We start from the raw sequence: 16,769 nt of genomic DNA on the forward strand, positions 1-16,769 counted from the left end.
GAAGGTGCTCGACAAGGCAGCAATGGGAGAAACCGAAGCGTGACTCGAGATTCCAGAAAGATGTGCGAATTAAGTTCAAAACTCCCTTTTGAATATTTTTCTCCTTGCGCTAGAAGCACCAAGATGTGGGTATTTTACGCAAAGTCCAATCAGTGGGCGTGGCGGATGCGAAAAGTAACCTTCGGTTGAGCCCTAAGAGGGACGTGGGGGGACAGTCGGGAGGTGGCGGCTGGGGCTCAGCGGCCCCGAGCTCTGCACTGCGGCTCCCGGGGTCCGGCTCCCCCCGGGCTGCGGCGTCCGCGACTCCAGGCGGCAGCGCTGGGAGCCCGCGGCGGGAGCCGGTCCAGGCGGGGCTTTGCTCGTCGCCATGGCAACGGCGTGAGCCGCAAACAGCCGCGCGAGCCGGCCGCCCCGCGACCGCAGCGGACGCCCGCGAGAGCCCGGCCGCGGAACGGCGGAGCAGCACGGCGGGGCCCAGCCCCGGCCGGCCAGCCTCCATCCGCCGCGTGTCCCCGAGGGGAGCCGCAGCGCCGCGCCATGGAACAGCCGGTAGGGAGGGCGCGCGCCGGTCCGCGCTCCGTCCGCGCGGCTCCCTCGCCCGCCGACCCCCGCGGCGCATGCGCGGCACCGTGCCGCCCCAGCTCCGCGCGGCCTCCCGGGGGTGCGCGCCGTGGCGGGGCCGCGGGCTCGGGCTCCGGGCTTCAACTTCGGGGCGGGGCCTGAAAGAGTTGACGGGAGCTTGTGGGGCTGGAATTGCGGGGTGTTGAGTTTGGCAGCTTTCCTCCGGGGTTGGGGGGGTGGGGTCAGTCATGCCCGTCGGGGCTCCCAGAACTTGCAGAAGGCGTGGGTTCAGGGAGAACCTCCTTCCTGCGCCTTCAACTTGTCCCCCGCCCTCCTGCTGTGGAAGGGCCACTTGGAGGCCAGCCACGTGGCCCCGAGCAACCCACTGTCCCACTGCGAGCACCGGACATATCCAGGTGTGGCGGAGGCTGCTTTTGTGTCGAGTTTGTTGGCTGTTACCAGCTCCCAAGGGCCCTCGGGTCTGGACGCCAGCGAACGTTCCGTTCCCTCGGGGCGGGCGGGCGAGGCGCTGGGAGAGGGACCGGGGGCGGGGCAGCCCCGTCGGGTGGTTTCCTTCTGCCTTTTACTTACATTTGCCTTGGTGCACAGCAGGTGAGATGTCCGCGCATTTAAATCAGCTTTCCCTTAAAATGGCTTTGTGTGTTCTCTCTTCCTTAAATGAATATTCTAAGTGAAAAAAACAAAAGCAAAAAAACCAACCCCCTCCTCCAAAACCCTGGACTTGTTTTTGCATTTACCTTCAAGGGAAATTGTGTTCATATGTATTTTTTCATTTACACTGTAGCTCTATAACTACAGCAGTCTATTAATGCTAATCATAAAATATGCACCCTCATCAACAAAATATGCATCATGATGAACGCAAATGTATACTTATTTAATTAAGATCAATGTATGTAGTTTATGCAATACTTAAACGTTTTCCTCCTCTCTGTCGATATTTACCTTACTCAGAATTAGCGGTTTTATTCTTATGAGCATCTTGTTATGGTATTCATGGTGGTGTTCTTATTTTTGTATGATTTATATGTCATAAATACGTGGAGTTTCCATTATATATCTATTTTGTGTTTCATGAAAGAAATTCTCACTAGTTCTTTTGAGTCTTTTACTGACTTTCCCTCCGTTTTCTGTAAAAGGAAGAGGGTTCTTGAAATGACAGATGGCATTGCTATATGTAATACCAATAAACCAATGACTTCTGTTGAGTCTTAATTAAAAAAACATTGTTGTATGATCGTACATAAATTTATCAAGTTTATCCTCTCAGCATATAAAGCATAGCTATTAACCTTGTATCACGTTGTTATGATTTATTAATTAGGCTTTTAATATTGAAAAAATTAGGTCACTAAAGCAATATTGTTCCAAATTTTAAAAAATATTTTATTTATTTATTTGAGAGGGCGAGTAAGTGAAAGAGGGAGCACAAACAGGGTGAAGGGCAGAGGGAGAAGCAGGCTCCCCACTGAGCAGGGAGCCCCATGTGGGACTTGATCCTAGGACTCTGGGATCATGACCTGAGCTGAAGGCGAACGCTTAACCAACCGAGCCACCCAGGTGCCCAGTATTGTTTCAGTTTTTTAAAAAAAGATTTTATTTATTTATTTGACAGAGATCACAAGTAAGCAGAGAGGCAGGCAGAGAGAGAGAGGGAAGCGGACTCCTGGCTGAGCAGAGAGCCTCATGTGGGGCTCGATCCCAGGACCCTGAGATCGTGACCTGAGCTAAAGGTAGAGACTTAACCCACTGAGCCACCCAGGCACCCTGTTCCAATTTTATAAAAATAAAAAAATGTATGTAAATATGTATAGGAAATAGAGTGAAAGGACACACACCAAAATATTGGTACTGATTATTTCTGGCTGGCGGCATTGAAGAAGAATTTAATTTTTCCTTAAACATTTTCCATAGTGAAAATACAAACAATAAATATGTAAATATTTATACATTTAAATGTAAATAATTGCATACTTAAATATAAAAATTATAGATTTCAATAAAATATATATTAATTACAAATTATAAATATTTACATTTATATGAATTTTGTAGTTAGAAAAAACTTATAAGGCTTATTTAAACACACAACTTTCTTCTCCAGAGACGGATTGAACATTCCTTTGGTAATTACTCCTGTTCTCAGTGCACAGGGTTCACCTTGTAAACACTATTTTGTAACTTGTGCCCCCCCCCCCCAAGGAGCAGCCTGGATTTTATGTAAATTAGAAGTGGAAGGTGGTAAATGAGCGTGCCCAGATCCACGTGAGGAGCAGCAAGTACGAAACACAGGTGTGCCTCTGTCGAGTCCTAATCCGTTTTCTTACCCCTCCTCCAGGCAGCTTATTGCCCTAACTCCAGGCTCATGTGGAAAGGACTTTTAGCAGCCGAAGTAATTTATCACGGAAGCTGCAAAGATGGTTTCTGTGGGAAAATGGAGACCTATAGCTACAGAGGCAAAGTATAAGGTGTATGAGTTGTTACGTCTGTGAACTGTGACCTCAAAGGAACCTTAAATAGCAGGGGGAAGGCAGGGGTCCCCTGCTTTTCTCCCAGGTGCAGGTGAGGGCGTGCCTGAGGCTGGTACCAGCGGCAGAAAGAGGCTGCTAGAGTGTGGATATTTCGAGGAATTGGTTCCCGCTGATCAGGAATGCCAGCAGGAAGTTTACCATTACATTTTCTCCTGTCGTCATGCTAAGCTCTTTCCTGGCACTGAGCTCTGTGGCTGTTTATTTATACCTCTCTGCTGTTTGCTTTTGGCTTTACTCTTTGTAGCCTTCCTTTTAACAAACAGAGGAAAAAAAAAAAATAGGCTGAACAACTGTTCACTCATTACTTTGTTTAGGAAGAAAAGCCAGCAGCTTCAGCTCGAGAGTAGATGGCCTGTGGAGGGGCTTCTGGTCTCCCTGACCGTGGAGTCATTGTCGTGCCGGGACCCAGTGTCTGGGTGGATTCGCCCCCCTCTCGTCTGAGGGACAGCCCCACCCCATTGCCTGCTCCGGGCGTGGTTTGATGGGGTGGAATCTCCTGAAGGAAAGCTTCCTTTTAGCATTTACTCCCTAGAGCAGATGCTTTGAGTGAGGCTGGGGTTGGGAGGTGGTGTCTTAGATGCTTGAGCAGTCGGTTCTATTCTATGACCTCTCGAAGGACCCGCTGTGTTTCGAGCACTGTGGGGAGAGCACTGCGGAACAGGACCTTCGCTTCCTCCTCCAGGCTTCCTTCCCTTCCTTTCTTCCTTCGTCGCTTCTGCTGTCTCCTCCTCTTCCTGCTTTCCTCCCGCCATTTGTGTCGAGCCCTTTCTCCGTAGGTCTGTCTGGCAGGGGATGGGTCATTCCCTATGGAGAAAGGAGAGACGACGTGTGACATTTGTCAGATTCCTAGGAGGAATCTGTCCAAAGGCTATGCCAATCCGTGGAGGGGGTCATAGAATTATGCTTGGCTTCCCATGGGCCAACGTTTCTGCCTCTACGGAGTCAGTATGGAGAGTTCAGAATGTCTTTCTTTTTGGAAGCAACTTCCAGATAGAGCCAATAGGGTGTGGCTGTGGGATGTGGGCCAAGACCCCTGTGTCCATTCCCATGGAAGAGGTTGTAGGCATCCTTGGAACGCTTGGACATTGAGGAAAGTTAAAAAAAATCATACTTGTGGAGGGCTGAATGCAGTGTGGGCAACTTCTGAACATTGTTTCGCCTACTTGGGGTAAAGAATGGAAGCTGTGAAGCTTTGGTGTCCTGAAATGTCCACGTTATTGTTCATTACAAAGAAACGCAGGAAAGCCTCGCTCAGAGGAAGCGGTCATCACCTACTCTGGCAGTGTTCCCCAAAGGGGTCCCCTAAGTGACATGAACTGTGGTGGGGTCTGGGGAGACTTGGGGAACAAGCAGACCAGGGTCCTCCCCTGTGTGTGAAGCTGGTAGCCTGGAGGGGCAGACGGTGTGGCAGGGCACACAAGGGGGCCAGGGAGAGGTGGGAGAGGTCGGGCGGACAGAGCTCTCCGCCCAGAGGACGTGGCCCCTGAGCACTGCGGCCCGATGGCCAAGGTGGAGAGGAGGCCAGTGTGGAAGGAGGCAGGAGGCAGTGCTGCGTTGGTAGAGACAGAGTTTTAAAAAGGTCATTAAGGTCAAATGAGGTCAAATAAGAAGGCCCTAATGCAATGTGATCCTTATAAGAAGAGCACATTAAGACACAGATGCAGAGAGACCGCAGGAGTTCATGGTGAGGAGTCTGCTGTCCGCAAGCGGAGGGGAGAGGCCTCGGGAGAAGCCGGACCTGCCAACAGCTTCATCTTGGACCTTTAGACCCTGTGACTGTGAAAAATCCATTTCTGTTAAGCCTCCCATCTGTGATATTTTGTTACGGTAGCCTGAGCAAGCGTGCGGTGTGCTAAATGGCGTGGACAAATTATCTCAATTAATCCCAGTTATGGCGCGGCGAGGTGGCTGCTGTCAGGATCTTCGTGTTAATGGACGAGAATGTGGACATGCAAGATAACCGTCTCCCTGGGAAGACGGGCATGCCCCACGCCGAGGGGGATCCTACACAAGTTGAAATGAAAACCCACTCAGCCCAGAATGCCGGCGATTGTCATGGTGGCAGAGCACAGGGGTGTCAGGGGGAGGGGAAGAACTTCCCACTGGCCTCCGTCGGCCCCTCGGATCCCTGTCCCATGGCAGCCGTTGGACAGGGAGCTCCCGGAATGTGGTCAGTGTGGTTGCATTGACCCGAGGTCGCTACCACCTGTGCGATGGACGGTTGCTGCTCAGGACGGAGCGTGGCCATGAACCTGTTCGGCTCCTCCATCTGCACCTAAGGAAGTCAGCAGCCAGCCACACGGGGAGATGAAACGTTGCAGGCGAGCTGGTGATGGCAGCAGACGGAGGGATTAGGGGAGCGGCAGTCTTGGAGCAAAGAGGCAGAGGCTGGTGAGAAGCTTTCAGATGGAGGTCCTTCTCCAGCCAGGTCACGATTTTCCATCCGAGCTTGTGCGTGAAGACGGTCGGACCTTCGATGGCTCTGTTAGTAATGATGCTGAAGAGCAGGAAAACCTTGTGTTCTGTGTCATGCCAGCTTTGATCGTAGGAGGCTGTTGTGTCTGGGGTCTGAGGTTAGGTGTCTTTTCATAGCCGCAATGTATAATGAGTCATTTTTCTGCAGGATTTTATTCTTTCCTCTTTGCTTTTCATGGTACGACAGGCTGTTTTGCTGATGTTTCTTGTAGTCAGGGTTTAAAATTTCTGTATTTCTTTAATGTATCCTACATTTTCGGCTGGTGCAGAGTTGAGGATGGTACTTTTCCAGGAAGGTCAATATAAATAATTAATGATCTCAGGGGCAGAATTCCTTTTCAGGGAGGAAATTGTCTTTGTTTGGGAAAAACAAACAAACTCAGTTAAGTCACTAGAGAAAGGAAATGAGGCTTGAGGGGAAGCTAGAGCAAGGCAGGAGAAGGCTGATGGCAAGTTCACTGTCCGGGGGTGGTGGGAGGTGAGGGGTGGAGGGAATTTGAAGGTCCTAGAGGGAAAGCTGGGGTGCCTGGGGATAGACAGGTGTGGAGAAGTCATAGAAGGATTCCCCGGGGCAAGGGAAGCTTGGAGAGCTTCCCCCTTCTGGCCTCTGGGGAGGTGTGCTAGATGCATGAGCCATTTTTTAGTTTCTGAAATTTGAGCGATGAGCAGTATTGGATGTTTGCCCCCTGGGACCCGGGAGGAAGAAGGTCAGAGCTGGAGGTGATCCTGAGCCCTTCAGCCCTGTGGGGGAGGGGGGGTCTGCTGAAGTCTTGGGGAAGGCCCAGAATGGGTGCCCTTGGCAGGTTCACCTTGATCTCAAGAGGCTAATGCCTAACAGCTGACCCACTTCTGGTCTCTCATTGCAGGAATGTGACTATGAATTAGTGAAGCGGATTCCAGAACCATCCATGAAGCAAATCTCTTTATAGCCATACTCATGTTTTTTTAAACTTTTTTTTTCATGCTGGACTCTACAAAATTCATTTTATTTATGCTCATATGCTATTACGGGAGACACTTAGGTCTATCTCTAGCTCGATGCTGAGTATATGAGACAATTAATGTTTAACTGAAGAGTCTTTTCACGAGATCAAATTCTATGTAATGCACAATTTGTTACCTTTGCAGTTAATAATAGAGTGGGTGAAATATTTTATTTTCTTTTTGTTGAGAGAATGAATCCCAGAACTCTTGGCTCTGCAATGCCCTTTCCCCAGGCTTGTGTATACCTGGGAACAGAGCGATGAGAAGTCCTTCCCATCAGTTCAGTTACCGTTAAAATGGAGAGAGAGTAACGCACAGTGTATCTAACTTGTTTTCAACCGTGTTGCAGCATCTGTGTCATGATTACATTTGTTCATTAACTTCATAATGACTTAAGGACCTGATTTCACCTTTGTTAGAATTTTAAATTCTCCGTTCGAAAGCTGAGCACGTGCAGACACGCGCCACTAAGGAAGCAGATGGGCGCCCACTGCGTACTCATCGAGGATGTTGGTATCCGTGTTTGTGATTTCCCGCTGCCCCTTCCTTGGCTTATACGTGCTTCCAGGGTGTTAATGAAGAGCAAAAATAGATTTCCGCTTCTCAAAAACGAGCCTCAGTGTTTCTGGGATAATTAAGGCCTCGAAAGAAGCAACTGGGCCACTGCCCTGTGGGCTCTGAGGCGGTAGTGGGTCTAATAAGGGACTCGGGAAACGGCTTACCCTGGGAGTCATGATTATGTCTCGGGGACCATGTGCGAATTTCCACCTGGCGAGCTAAGATTTTAAATTTTATAATAAGATTTGAAAATGGCTAATAAAGTACTCTTACCTCCTTGATCTGCTCTTAGTTTTGGGCAATCGCATTGGGTGAGCGTCTACACAGACAGCCTAGCCATTCTTCATTCAGCGCGGGGTGCGCACTGCTCCGTAACAAGGGCGTCCCCTGGAGAGAGAAAGGAATTCTTGCCGTGGAATTTCTTACACACAGACTTTCAAAGTCAAGGTTTTAGGCCACTGGCACCAAAGTGGTAGGAGACAGGGCCCGGCACATCACCAGTAAATTGGTAAGCGTGAAGAAATTAGGTTGAGATTTTTATGCGTTTTTGTTAAAGGCGAAAGAGCAAAGATTAGGTGCAAATGATCGGTTGAGGCAGTGGTAACGACAGTCCCGAAAAGAGATGACCTGGGCTTCACTTTCTTCTCACTTTCTGTCTGTCCTTCCCCGAATTTCTTCAGTGTGCTCTGTGCGGTTTTGTGGGTAATCTGGGACTACAGTTGGGCGTTTGGGTTGGGGTCTGAGGTTCGTGGTGGGACTAGTATGCCAGCAGGGAGAGGATACCCGGTCGTCTTCGGGAGCACATCGGGATTTGAAGGATTCCAGGTAGCTCCGAGCTGCTCTCAGTTCGGCAGCCCCCACCCAGCCAGTCTCCGGGGATGCCCACCTGACAAACCCTCCATCCTCTGGGGTTGTCCAGAGCTCCTTTTAACAAGACCTACTGTTTGCAGGAACATGAGCAATATATTTTAAAACTGTTTAATCCCTTTAAAACAAAACAAAAAAGAAACCAAAAACCAGTTTAATCCTTGACTATTTAGAAATAGCTATTTCCCGGAAGGTAGGTGAGCAGGTGAGCCGAGAGGACCACGCAGGCGTGTGGCACTCGTTGTGGGTTTGCGACACCACCATGGCGGTGGTCTTCATCTCCGAAAATTCAATCTCCTACATTGAAATTCCAGCTTTGGGTGCTGGAGGATCCTTGCAGTGCAGCAAAGGATTTTACTCACTACTTGTTCCCTACGACACCCAGACTTCTTTACAAAATTTGGTCCTTGCCATGCTTTTGAGACAAAGACACATTCACCACGTTTGCTGATGGGGATTTTTGCCCAAAGTCTGCGCTGCAGGACAGAGGAAATAAAGAAATGGTTCTTTTCCAGTTTTTAGGCTTCCTGAGTTTCGACCGTGTTTGTGTCCCCTTCCTCAGCTCAGAAACTCCAGCCCTGGGAGCCTAAGAGCTTCCTCTCACTGCCTGCTACCTCCTGTTCCTCCTCCTCTGCCACAGGCTTCTCTCTGTCCCTCCTGCCCCTTTCCTCTTCCTGCCTGCCCCCCAAGCCTGCCCTCTTGGCTCTGGATCTCCCTGCAAAGCATCACCGCCCCCCCCCCCCACCAAGTGGGGTCCGAGGGATTCAGGTGTTGTCCCCTCCTCTCTCTGTGCCAAGCCAAGCAGCTGCTCTGGCTGAAAAGGTTGGTTTGGGCCTTTTTTGGTGGCATAAACATGTAGATTTCTTTGGTTCACTTTCAGCCCTAGGTCTTGAAGAAGACGCACTTAAAGAGGGCCAGTAGCTACTATTTAAGGGCTGTCATATTTTCACCTGGGCATGACACCTTCTCCAGTTTTTTTTTAAAACACAATTTGGTTTTCTTCTACTTAGTTAAAAAAAATGAGAAATAAATTGAGGGTTTTGGAGGGGCGGGGTTTGGGGGGAGTAGGGTGAGCCTGGTGGTGGGTATTAAGGAGGGCACGGATTGCATGGAGCACTGGGTGTGGTGCATAAACAATGAATCTTCGAACACTGAAAAAATAAAATTAAATTAAATTAAAAAAAAGAAAATGATGCCATGCATGCGAGTCAGGTTGAGGCATGCTTGAGAGAGACACAGTCCAGACTTGTAGGGTAGAGATGGGAATTCAGCCCCTAGACACCTAATGGGCTCTGAGAGGGGAAGTAGCTAGTGTGAAGTAAGAGGAGAAAAAATGAAAAGGAAAAAAGAGCCTCTTATTTAAGACATTTCACTTGCGTGTCTCTGGATTCCTTCGGTTAATTTATTCAGGATTAACCGTTTCCATGTTTGCTACGCATTCTTCTGTTTACATTTTTTCTTTTTTCCTTTTTAAAAAGCAAGTTCCCTTTAATACGAACATTTTAGACACATAAAGTGATTTATTTAAGTTTGTTAGGACAGTTGCGTATTGTTCTTGTGGCACACGGTTTCCTTCCCGCTCCTACCCCTCTTTCATCATTCCTTCCCTTCTTCCTTTTTTTGGTTCCTTTCTTTTTTGCTATGCTTTTTATTTACTCTTCTCTTGTTTTATTAGTTAAGAACATAGACTCTGGAGCCAGATTCCAAGGGTATGTATCCCGGCCATACTGTTCGTTAGCGGTGTGACCTTGAGTTGGTAACTTGACCTTTCTGTGCTTCAGTGTTATAATCAGTAAAAAAATGGGGATAGTAATAGTAACTACTTCTTAGTCATGTTGTGAGGATTGAATTGATATTTTTAAAGTGCTTAGAACAGGGCCCGATAAAGAGTAACATCAATAATTAAAATTAAAAAAATGACAGATATAAACCCAGGAAATATGGATAAAAATAGCATAAAAATAATACGTAGGCCTACCTTTCAGTCTCAGAAATAATCACTATCAATAGTCATCTCCCCGTGTGTATGTACGTGTAATTTATTTTTATTTTAAAATTTGGTTATTTTTGAAACATATTTTTAAGTAATCTCTATACCCATCGTTGGGCTTGAATTCATGGCCCTGTGGTCCAGAGTCACATGTTCCACTGACTGAGACAGCCAGGCGCCCTGTAATTTATTTTTGTTTTGAAAAAAAATTTTTAACAAACATTGATTCCTACTTTTGGAGCTTGATTTTGTTTTGCATTTTATAACATATCATAAACATGTTTCAGTTTCATTAAGATGCTGCTTTAGGGGCTCCTGGGTGGCTCCGTCGTTAAGCGTCTGCCTTCAGCTCAGGTCACTGTCCCAAGGTCCTGGGATAGAGCCCTGCATTGGGTGTTCCCTTGCTGGGTGTCTCTCTCTCTGTCAAATAAGTAAAAAGAATCTTAAAAATAAGTAAATAAATAAAACGTGGGCTGCCTAGATGGCTCAGGCGTTAAGTGTCTGCCTTCGGCTCAGGTCATGATCCCAGGAAGCCAGGGGGATGCCCCACCACCTGTTGTTCCAGATGCCCGCTTGTGTTCCCTCTCTCACTGTGTCTCTCTCGGTCGAAAATAAAATCTTAAAAAAAAAAAAAAGTTTCTTTAACACGATTTTGAAAATAGTTACGTCTACATCCAATATGGAGCTTGAACTCATGACCCCTAGATCGAGAGTCCCCGACTCGGTTCCACTGACTGAGGCAGCCAGGCACCCCAACACCAGTTTTAATGGCTGTGTAGAATTCCATGGTACAGCTCGACAGCAAGTTATTTTATGAATTTCTTATTGTGAAGGTATAAAGTATTTTAAGTATTTCTCACATTAGCAATGATGAAGAAATGACTACACACACACACACACACACACACACACGTATGCACATAGCTGGTGACCACGGGACACCTCTGCTTCTCTCATCCTACACACACCATGTCCTCCACTCCTTGGCACTTTCTACCTCGTTGGGGTCTCCAGTGACCCAGCTCGGATTCTGCCTCTGTTTCTGCCCTGGCTTCGTTTGAGAAATGCTACTTACTCTAGGACAGGTTTGAGTTCATAACACCTTGTTTAAACAGCAAACACACAAACTCCTCCAAATTAAAGTAAAACGGAACTAGAGACTCATCAAACCCTCTAGAGTAAGAAATGCCTCCCTCTCAAAAATAGGAAGCTTAGAAGTAGTTACAAAAACACATGGCTAATGGACAAGGAAAAGGTACTCTCTGATTTAATAAAACAATTTACAACTCTCAGAATTTAGAGATTTCTTAAATTCTCAGGTTATTGTGAATAATTGTCAGTTTGTCAAACTAGATTCTTACCGACTAGAATGAGGGCAGAGCCAACCCTGGAGTGAATCCTTTCCCAGATAAGGAAGCCAACGGATGGTTCAAGCTCGCCACCTACTGGCTGCTTGTGAAGTGGCTTTCTTGAATCGGGTGTTTTTGGTGGTGGTTTCCATGAGACAGGTTTATGTGGTTCACCACTGTGTTCATTTTCCTCCCGGCAAAAGTAATCCTTATTTGAGGAGTCCCTTTGAAGCCTCTGATTACATTCTCTCATCTTCGGGGGATGGTGATGCATTAAACTCCGTATATTTGCCAATAGGATCTTTTGTATATTTTGATCTCCGTATATTTGCCAATAGGATCAGTGAGAAACGGGGAAGGAAGGGGCGTCAGCACGCGGCTGTGTTTGCTGAGCTGGCTGCTTCCAGGGTGCAGCCTGGTGGCACTGTCAGCCACGAGGCCACATGAGCTTCAGTCAGTCCAGGGGAGGGAAGTGAGGGAGAATTTATCTTGTGCTTCATTTCCCCGTTGGGGGCGTTTGCTTCATTGGCTTTCATCCCCTGGGTCTTCTGGTCAGACATCTTGGCCAACAAGCCGGCTGCAGGTGTCTGGAGGTGGGGGGCGTGGAGCCCGGGCGCCCAGCGAGAGATGCTGTGGGCAGTGCGTAGGAGAAGGTGCTGGCACCCACTAGAGCTGGATGCAGCAGGGACAGCTGGGGCAGAACCAGTGGCCCAGGGCCCCAAGGAGGGGAGGCTGGGGATGAGAGATGGGTGATGAGAGGGACTCGGGGCGCCTGGGTGGCTCAGTGGCTTAAAGCCTCTGCCTTCGGCTTGGGTCATGATCCTGGCATCCTGGGATGGAGCCCCACATCGGGCTCTCTGCTCGGTGGGAAGCCTGCTCCCCACCCCCCCGGCCCCCCGCCAGCCTCTCTGCCTGCTTGTGATCTCTCTCTGTCAAATAGATTAAAAAAAAACAAAAACAAAAAAGTGTGGGACTCTACTGCTTGGCTTAGTGCGTTCACCCCAGATCCTGCTCATGGGAGCCTGCCGAGGTGCTGGCTGAATGCTGGGTGTGGATTTTCATGTGTGTTCTAGGAAATGCTTCTGCAGGGTTCCTGCAAGATCCTTTTGGTTGCAAGAAACATGCACCCACTAAGGCAGGAAAGGCAAATGGGCCAGGAATAGGCCTGGGTTGTGTCGGGGAATCACCATGTGGGTGGTGAGGTTCTTGGAGCAGAGGGAGGTGGCAGAGTCAGGACCGGCAGGGAACCTGACTCTGATCCCTGCACTCAGGGTTGTTTGCTGCACTCGTGCTCCTCTCTTTGTGAAGACCAGCTTCGTCCGCGTCCTAGCCTGCCTGGAGGCAGAAGAAGCCAACCCATGGTTTCTGAGCCCCCATATTTAAAGCCACCCAAGAGACAGATTCTCTGTTAGCTCTAACTCTGAGTTCTGAGGGGGCTGACACACTGATTGATACATGGTTTTCCATCCCTGGGTTGCTGGGCTTCTCAGAACGGACACACACGCCCCTTCCAACATTCACTCCATACAGTGCATGGCCTCACCTCCCCCAGGAAAACACCTGGAGCTGTGTCCACCTCGCACACCTAGTGCTGATGTCTCCAGGTCTCCTGGAAGTGGTCACTCTGATGTGGCCATGATCCAGGCTAAGGGAGTGTCTCTATGCCTGGGGACTAACGGCTAAATTATTAGTTATTCTCAAGTCACCTGATGTAGCATGGTGTGGGGGTGGGACGCAGGCTGCTGAGACCCAAATGCCCATACGGAAAACACTGGAAGGTGTAGAAGCCTCAGTGAAACCACCGGATTGGCCTTCGATCCAGAGCATAAGCCGGTGGACGGGCGGAGTGACGGGGATGGTGGGCCTGGGATTCTGGTGGCATCTTGTTGCTGGCTGGCGGGTGCCGTGAGCCCCTTGCTGGGTTTGATTCTGCTACGCTTCACCCATACGAAGGTGTCCCCTCCTTCAGGACCTTTCTGGGCTGTTCCTGGTAGGTGCAAGGCTCAGAGGCTGTGCAGCTTTAACAGGCGAGTTAATGTCCTGCGGCTGTTGTAACAAACAACCACAAACCTAGTGGCCTAAAACAACACCAGTTTGTTATCTAAGAGTCCGTAGGTTGAAAATCTGATGTGGGTTTCACTGGGCTAAAGTCAGAGCATGGGCAGGGCCACACTCCTTCCTGGAGGCTCTAGGAGAGACAGACAGTTCCCTCGCTTTTTCCAGCTTCTAGAGGCTGCTCACGTTCCTTGGTTGTAGGCTCTTCAAGACAGCAACACTGTGTCTCTGATCATTCTTCAGTCCCGTCTCTTCCTCTGACCCCCTCTCCCGCCTATGTCATCCACTTTCAGGGGCCCTTGTCGTGACACTGAGCTCGCCTGCAGGATCCAGGATATGCTTCTTATTTTAAAGTCAGCTGATGAGCAACCTTAATTCCATCTGCACGAATTCCCTTTGCCACGCAGGCTAACACACTCGCAGGTTCCAGGGTTAGGGTGTGGGCATTCCCCGAGCTGTTATTCTGTCTGTTCAATGGGTGTTTTTCTGTGGGTGCCAGCACTTGGGTCTGATGTTTGTCCAAGGGCTTGGGCTGATTGATTGCCTTGTAGTTTTCACGTCCTAGGACCCTTCGTGCTTCCAACAGAGGAGGAACTACCGCCAGCCAGAGTGTAGTCATGCCCCCATCAGTGTCCCGCAGGAGGCCTGGGGATCCTGTCCGTTCTCCTGCACAGATGTTCTCTAAGTATTATTGTCAGGGATCCCTGGGCGGGAGCACTCAGAATTGTTCCAGGGAGTCCCAGAGGCCAGAACCACGTGCATACTAGTCCTGAGACATCTTGCACGTGGAGCTGCTTTCCAGTGGCTTCCTGATGTGTGGCAGTGTTGTTGCTCTGACAGCTGATGGAACGCATGCTGGAGTTTTCTTGTGTTTTCAACATGTCTCAGTTTTGATTTCGAATGCAGTAAACATCAGTAGATATAATGCACAGGCACACAGGCTTTGGGTTCTTGAGGGTTTTTAAGAGTGTAAGGGGTTCCTAAGACATAAATGTTTGGGAACCACTGCCCCAGCACCCTTACAACTTCAGCCCTCAAGTTTGGGTGGGAGCCGATGGGGGTGGGGGTGTCACCTGGGGGCTGCACCTGCTTGGAAGCTCAGTTGAAGGGGAATAAACTCACGGAACGGGTCCTGGCCTTTTTTGGGTATGGCAGGGCTGGGTCTCTCCCCACAGCCCTGTCCCACTGGTGCGGCAGTGGTAACTGGGAGTGGGAAGGTACCGCTTCCTGGGTCCTTTGTGAAGTGGTGCCAACTCAGGGCTTCGCAGGAGGCTTGAGAATCTGTATTTCTTTGCAGCACCGCAGGTAACTCAAGTGCCCTCCGGGTTTGGGAATGATTTCCGAGTCTGCCAGAGGTGCACAGACACCCAAAGTCTGAGCAGGCTGGGAATGGGGCAAGGCGGAGAGAAAGAGAAGACGGAGCCGGCTAGTTTGGGAGCAAGGGGCTGACAAATAATCGCTCCCTTTCCCGCCTTCACTCAGAAGGCTTGAGCGGGCCAGACGCTGTCGGACTAACGAAGGCGGAATTTTTTTTCTTTTTAAGATTTTGTTTATTTATTTGTCAGACAGAGATCACAAGTAGGCAGAGAGGCAGGCAGGGGGGCGGGGGAAGCAGGCTCCCTGCAGAGCAGAGAGCCTGATGCAGGCAGGGCTTGATCCCAGGACCCCGAGATCATGACCTGAGCCGAAGGCAGAGGCTTTAACCCACTGAGCTGCCCAGGGCCCCTGAAGATGGAAATATTTTCCTGCTGTTACTGATGAAGGTGGTGGGCAGCGGCTTTCTTTCTGCAGCCACTCAGGTCTCCCTGCTGCTGGGTGAGGGACACCTCCCTTGGAGCTGCCCCTTCCAGAAGGGCCGCAGCAGCCTTGCAGAGGGCAGGGAGGAGGATGGAGAGAGAGCCAGCGCGATCCACTGCTCTCCAGTGACGTACGTCACTCCTCCCCACAGGCAAGAACGAATGAGGCGTGGGGAAGAGGCGAGGAGCGGGCATCTGCCTGACGTCCCGCCACAAGGAAGGAGGCGGTGTGGGCAGTAACTCACGTTCACTGGTCTCTTCCACAAACGTTTGAATGATCCAGTCCGAGCCGGGCACGGTGCTGGGGCCCCTGAGGTGGCTGGGAACAAGATAATCCTGGCTCCAGGGAGCTCACGAGTTGTCTTCAGAAGCGTATGTCCGAATCACCTGAATGTTCACTCTATTGTGTGTTTATTCAGCACCTGCTATGAGTCAGGAGCTATTCTAGGTCCTGGGCTTCCGGAGTGACCTCCAATCCCTGCTCTCCTTAGCTTCTATTCTGGGGGGATAGCATGGACTATGTTAGCTGCTGATGAGCTCTGTGGACAAAAAGCAGTGAAGCAAGGGGGCTGGAGAACTCTGTGGTGATGGTGTGGTAGGGGTTGTTATTTTATATAAAGTGGTCAGGAGTTGCCTCACTGACAAAGGGCATTTGTCCAGGGTCCTGAAGGACTTAAGAGAATCATGTGGATATCTGGCAAACAGGGCTCCAGGGAATAGGAACATCATATGCAAAGGTCCTGTGGCCTGAATGTGACCGTTATGTTAATGGAATAGATGAGGGAGGTCATGTACCTGGAGGGTAGAGGACAAAGAGGAAAAGGGGGTTAGGGCTGAAGTAAGAGAGGTATGGAGAGTTCCTGGGGGTCCTAGTAGGATGAACATGTTTTGACCTCCATTTTGAGGGGACAGTTTTGGCTGGTGTGGGAAAGTAGAAGCATTTGGTAGCTGTTGTCATAATCTAGGGAGGGGGAGGTAAGGATGGCCTGGGCGGGAGTGCTAGTGTTGGATGATCAGATTCTGGATGAGTTTTGGAGCAGAGCTGGTAGGATTTGATGACAGATTAGAACTGAGAGGAGGTAATGAGAAAACGCAGTCAGGGTTGACTCCATGTTTTTCTGCCTTAGGGCCTGAAGGACAGAGTTGCTCTCCCCTGAGGTAGGGAAGATGCTAAGTGTCCTCACCCTGGTGCAGCTTCTGTTCTAGTCAAGGGATACAGTAAACAATGAGATTAAACAAGCACATTTTCTTGATATGTTAGAAGATGACAAATGCGGCACCTGGGTGGCTCGGTGGGTTGGGCCTCTGCCTTCGGCTCAGGTCGTGGTCCTGGGATGGAACCCCGCATCGGGCTCTCTGCTCAGCAGGGAGCCTGCTTCCCCCTCTCTCTCTGCCTGTCTCTCTGCCTCCTTGTGATCTCTCTCTCTATGTGTCAATGAATAAATAAAATCTAAAAAAAAAAAAAAGATGACCAATGCTGTGGCTTAAAAGGAGAGAGAAGAGTAAGTAGCTTCAAGTATGTATGTTGGGGAGCGGGGGATTGAAATTTTAACGGCGTGGTTGAGTAGCCCTGACGAAGGTG

General features: G+C 49.5%; 1 protein-coding gene across 1 annotated transcript in view; it reads left to right on the forward strand.

Moving 5' to 3' along the window:
• Positions 1 to 347: 347 nt before the first annotated feature.
• DNAH5 (dynein axonemal heavy chain 5) overlaps positions 348 to 16,769 on the forward strand; it is a 264,535-nt gene continuing 248,113 nt past the window's right edge. The window contains exon 1 of the mRNA XM_032337743.1: positions 348 to 549. Within this exon, the coding sequence (XP_032193634.1) occupies positions 538 to 549 (12 nt within the window). The 5' untranslated portion in view covers positions 348 to 537. The remainder of the gene's footprint in view (positions 550 to 16,769) is intronic.

The sequence above is a fragment of the Mustela erminea genome, chromosome 3 (assembly GCF_009829155.1).
Source record: "Mustela erminea isolate mMusErm1 chromosome 3, mMusErm1.Pri, whole genome shotgun sequence".
NCBI lineage: Eukaryota > Metazoa > Chordata > Mammalia > Carnivora > Mustelidae > Mustela > Mustela erminea.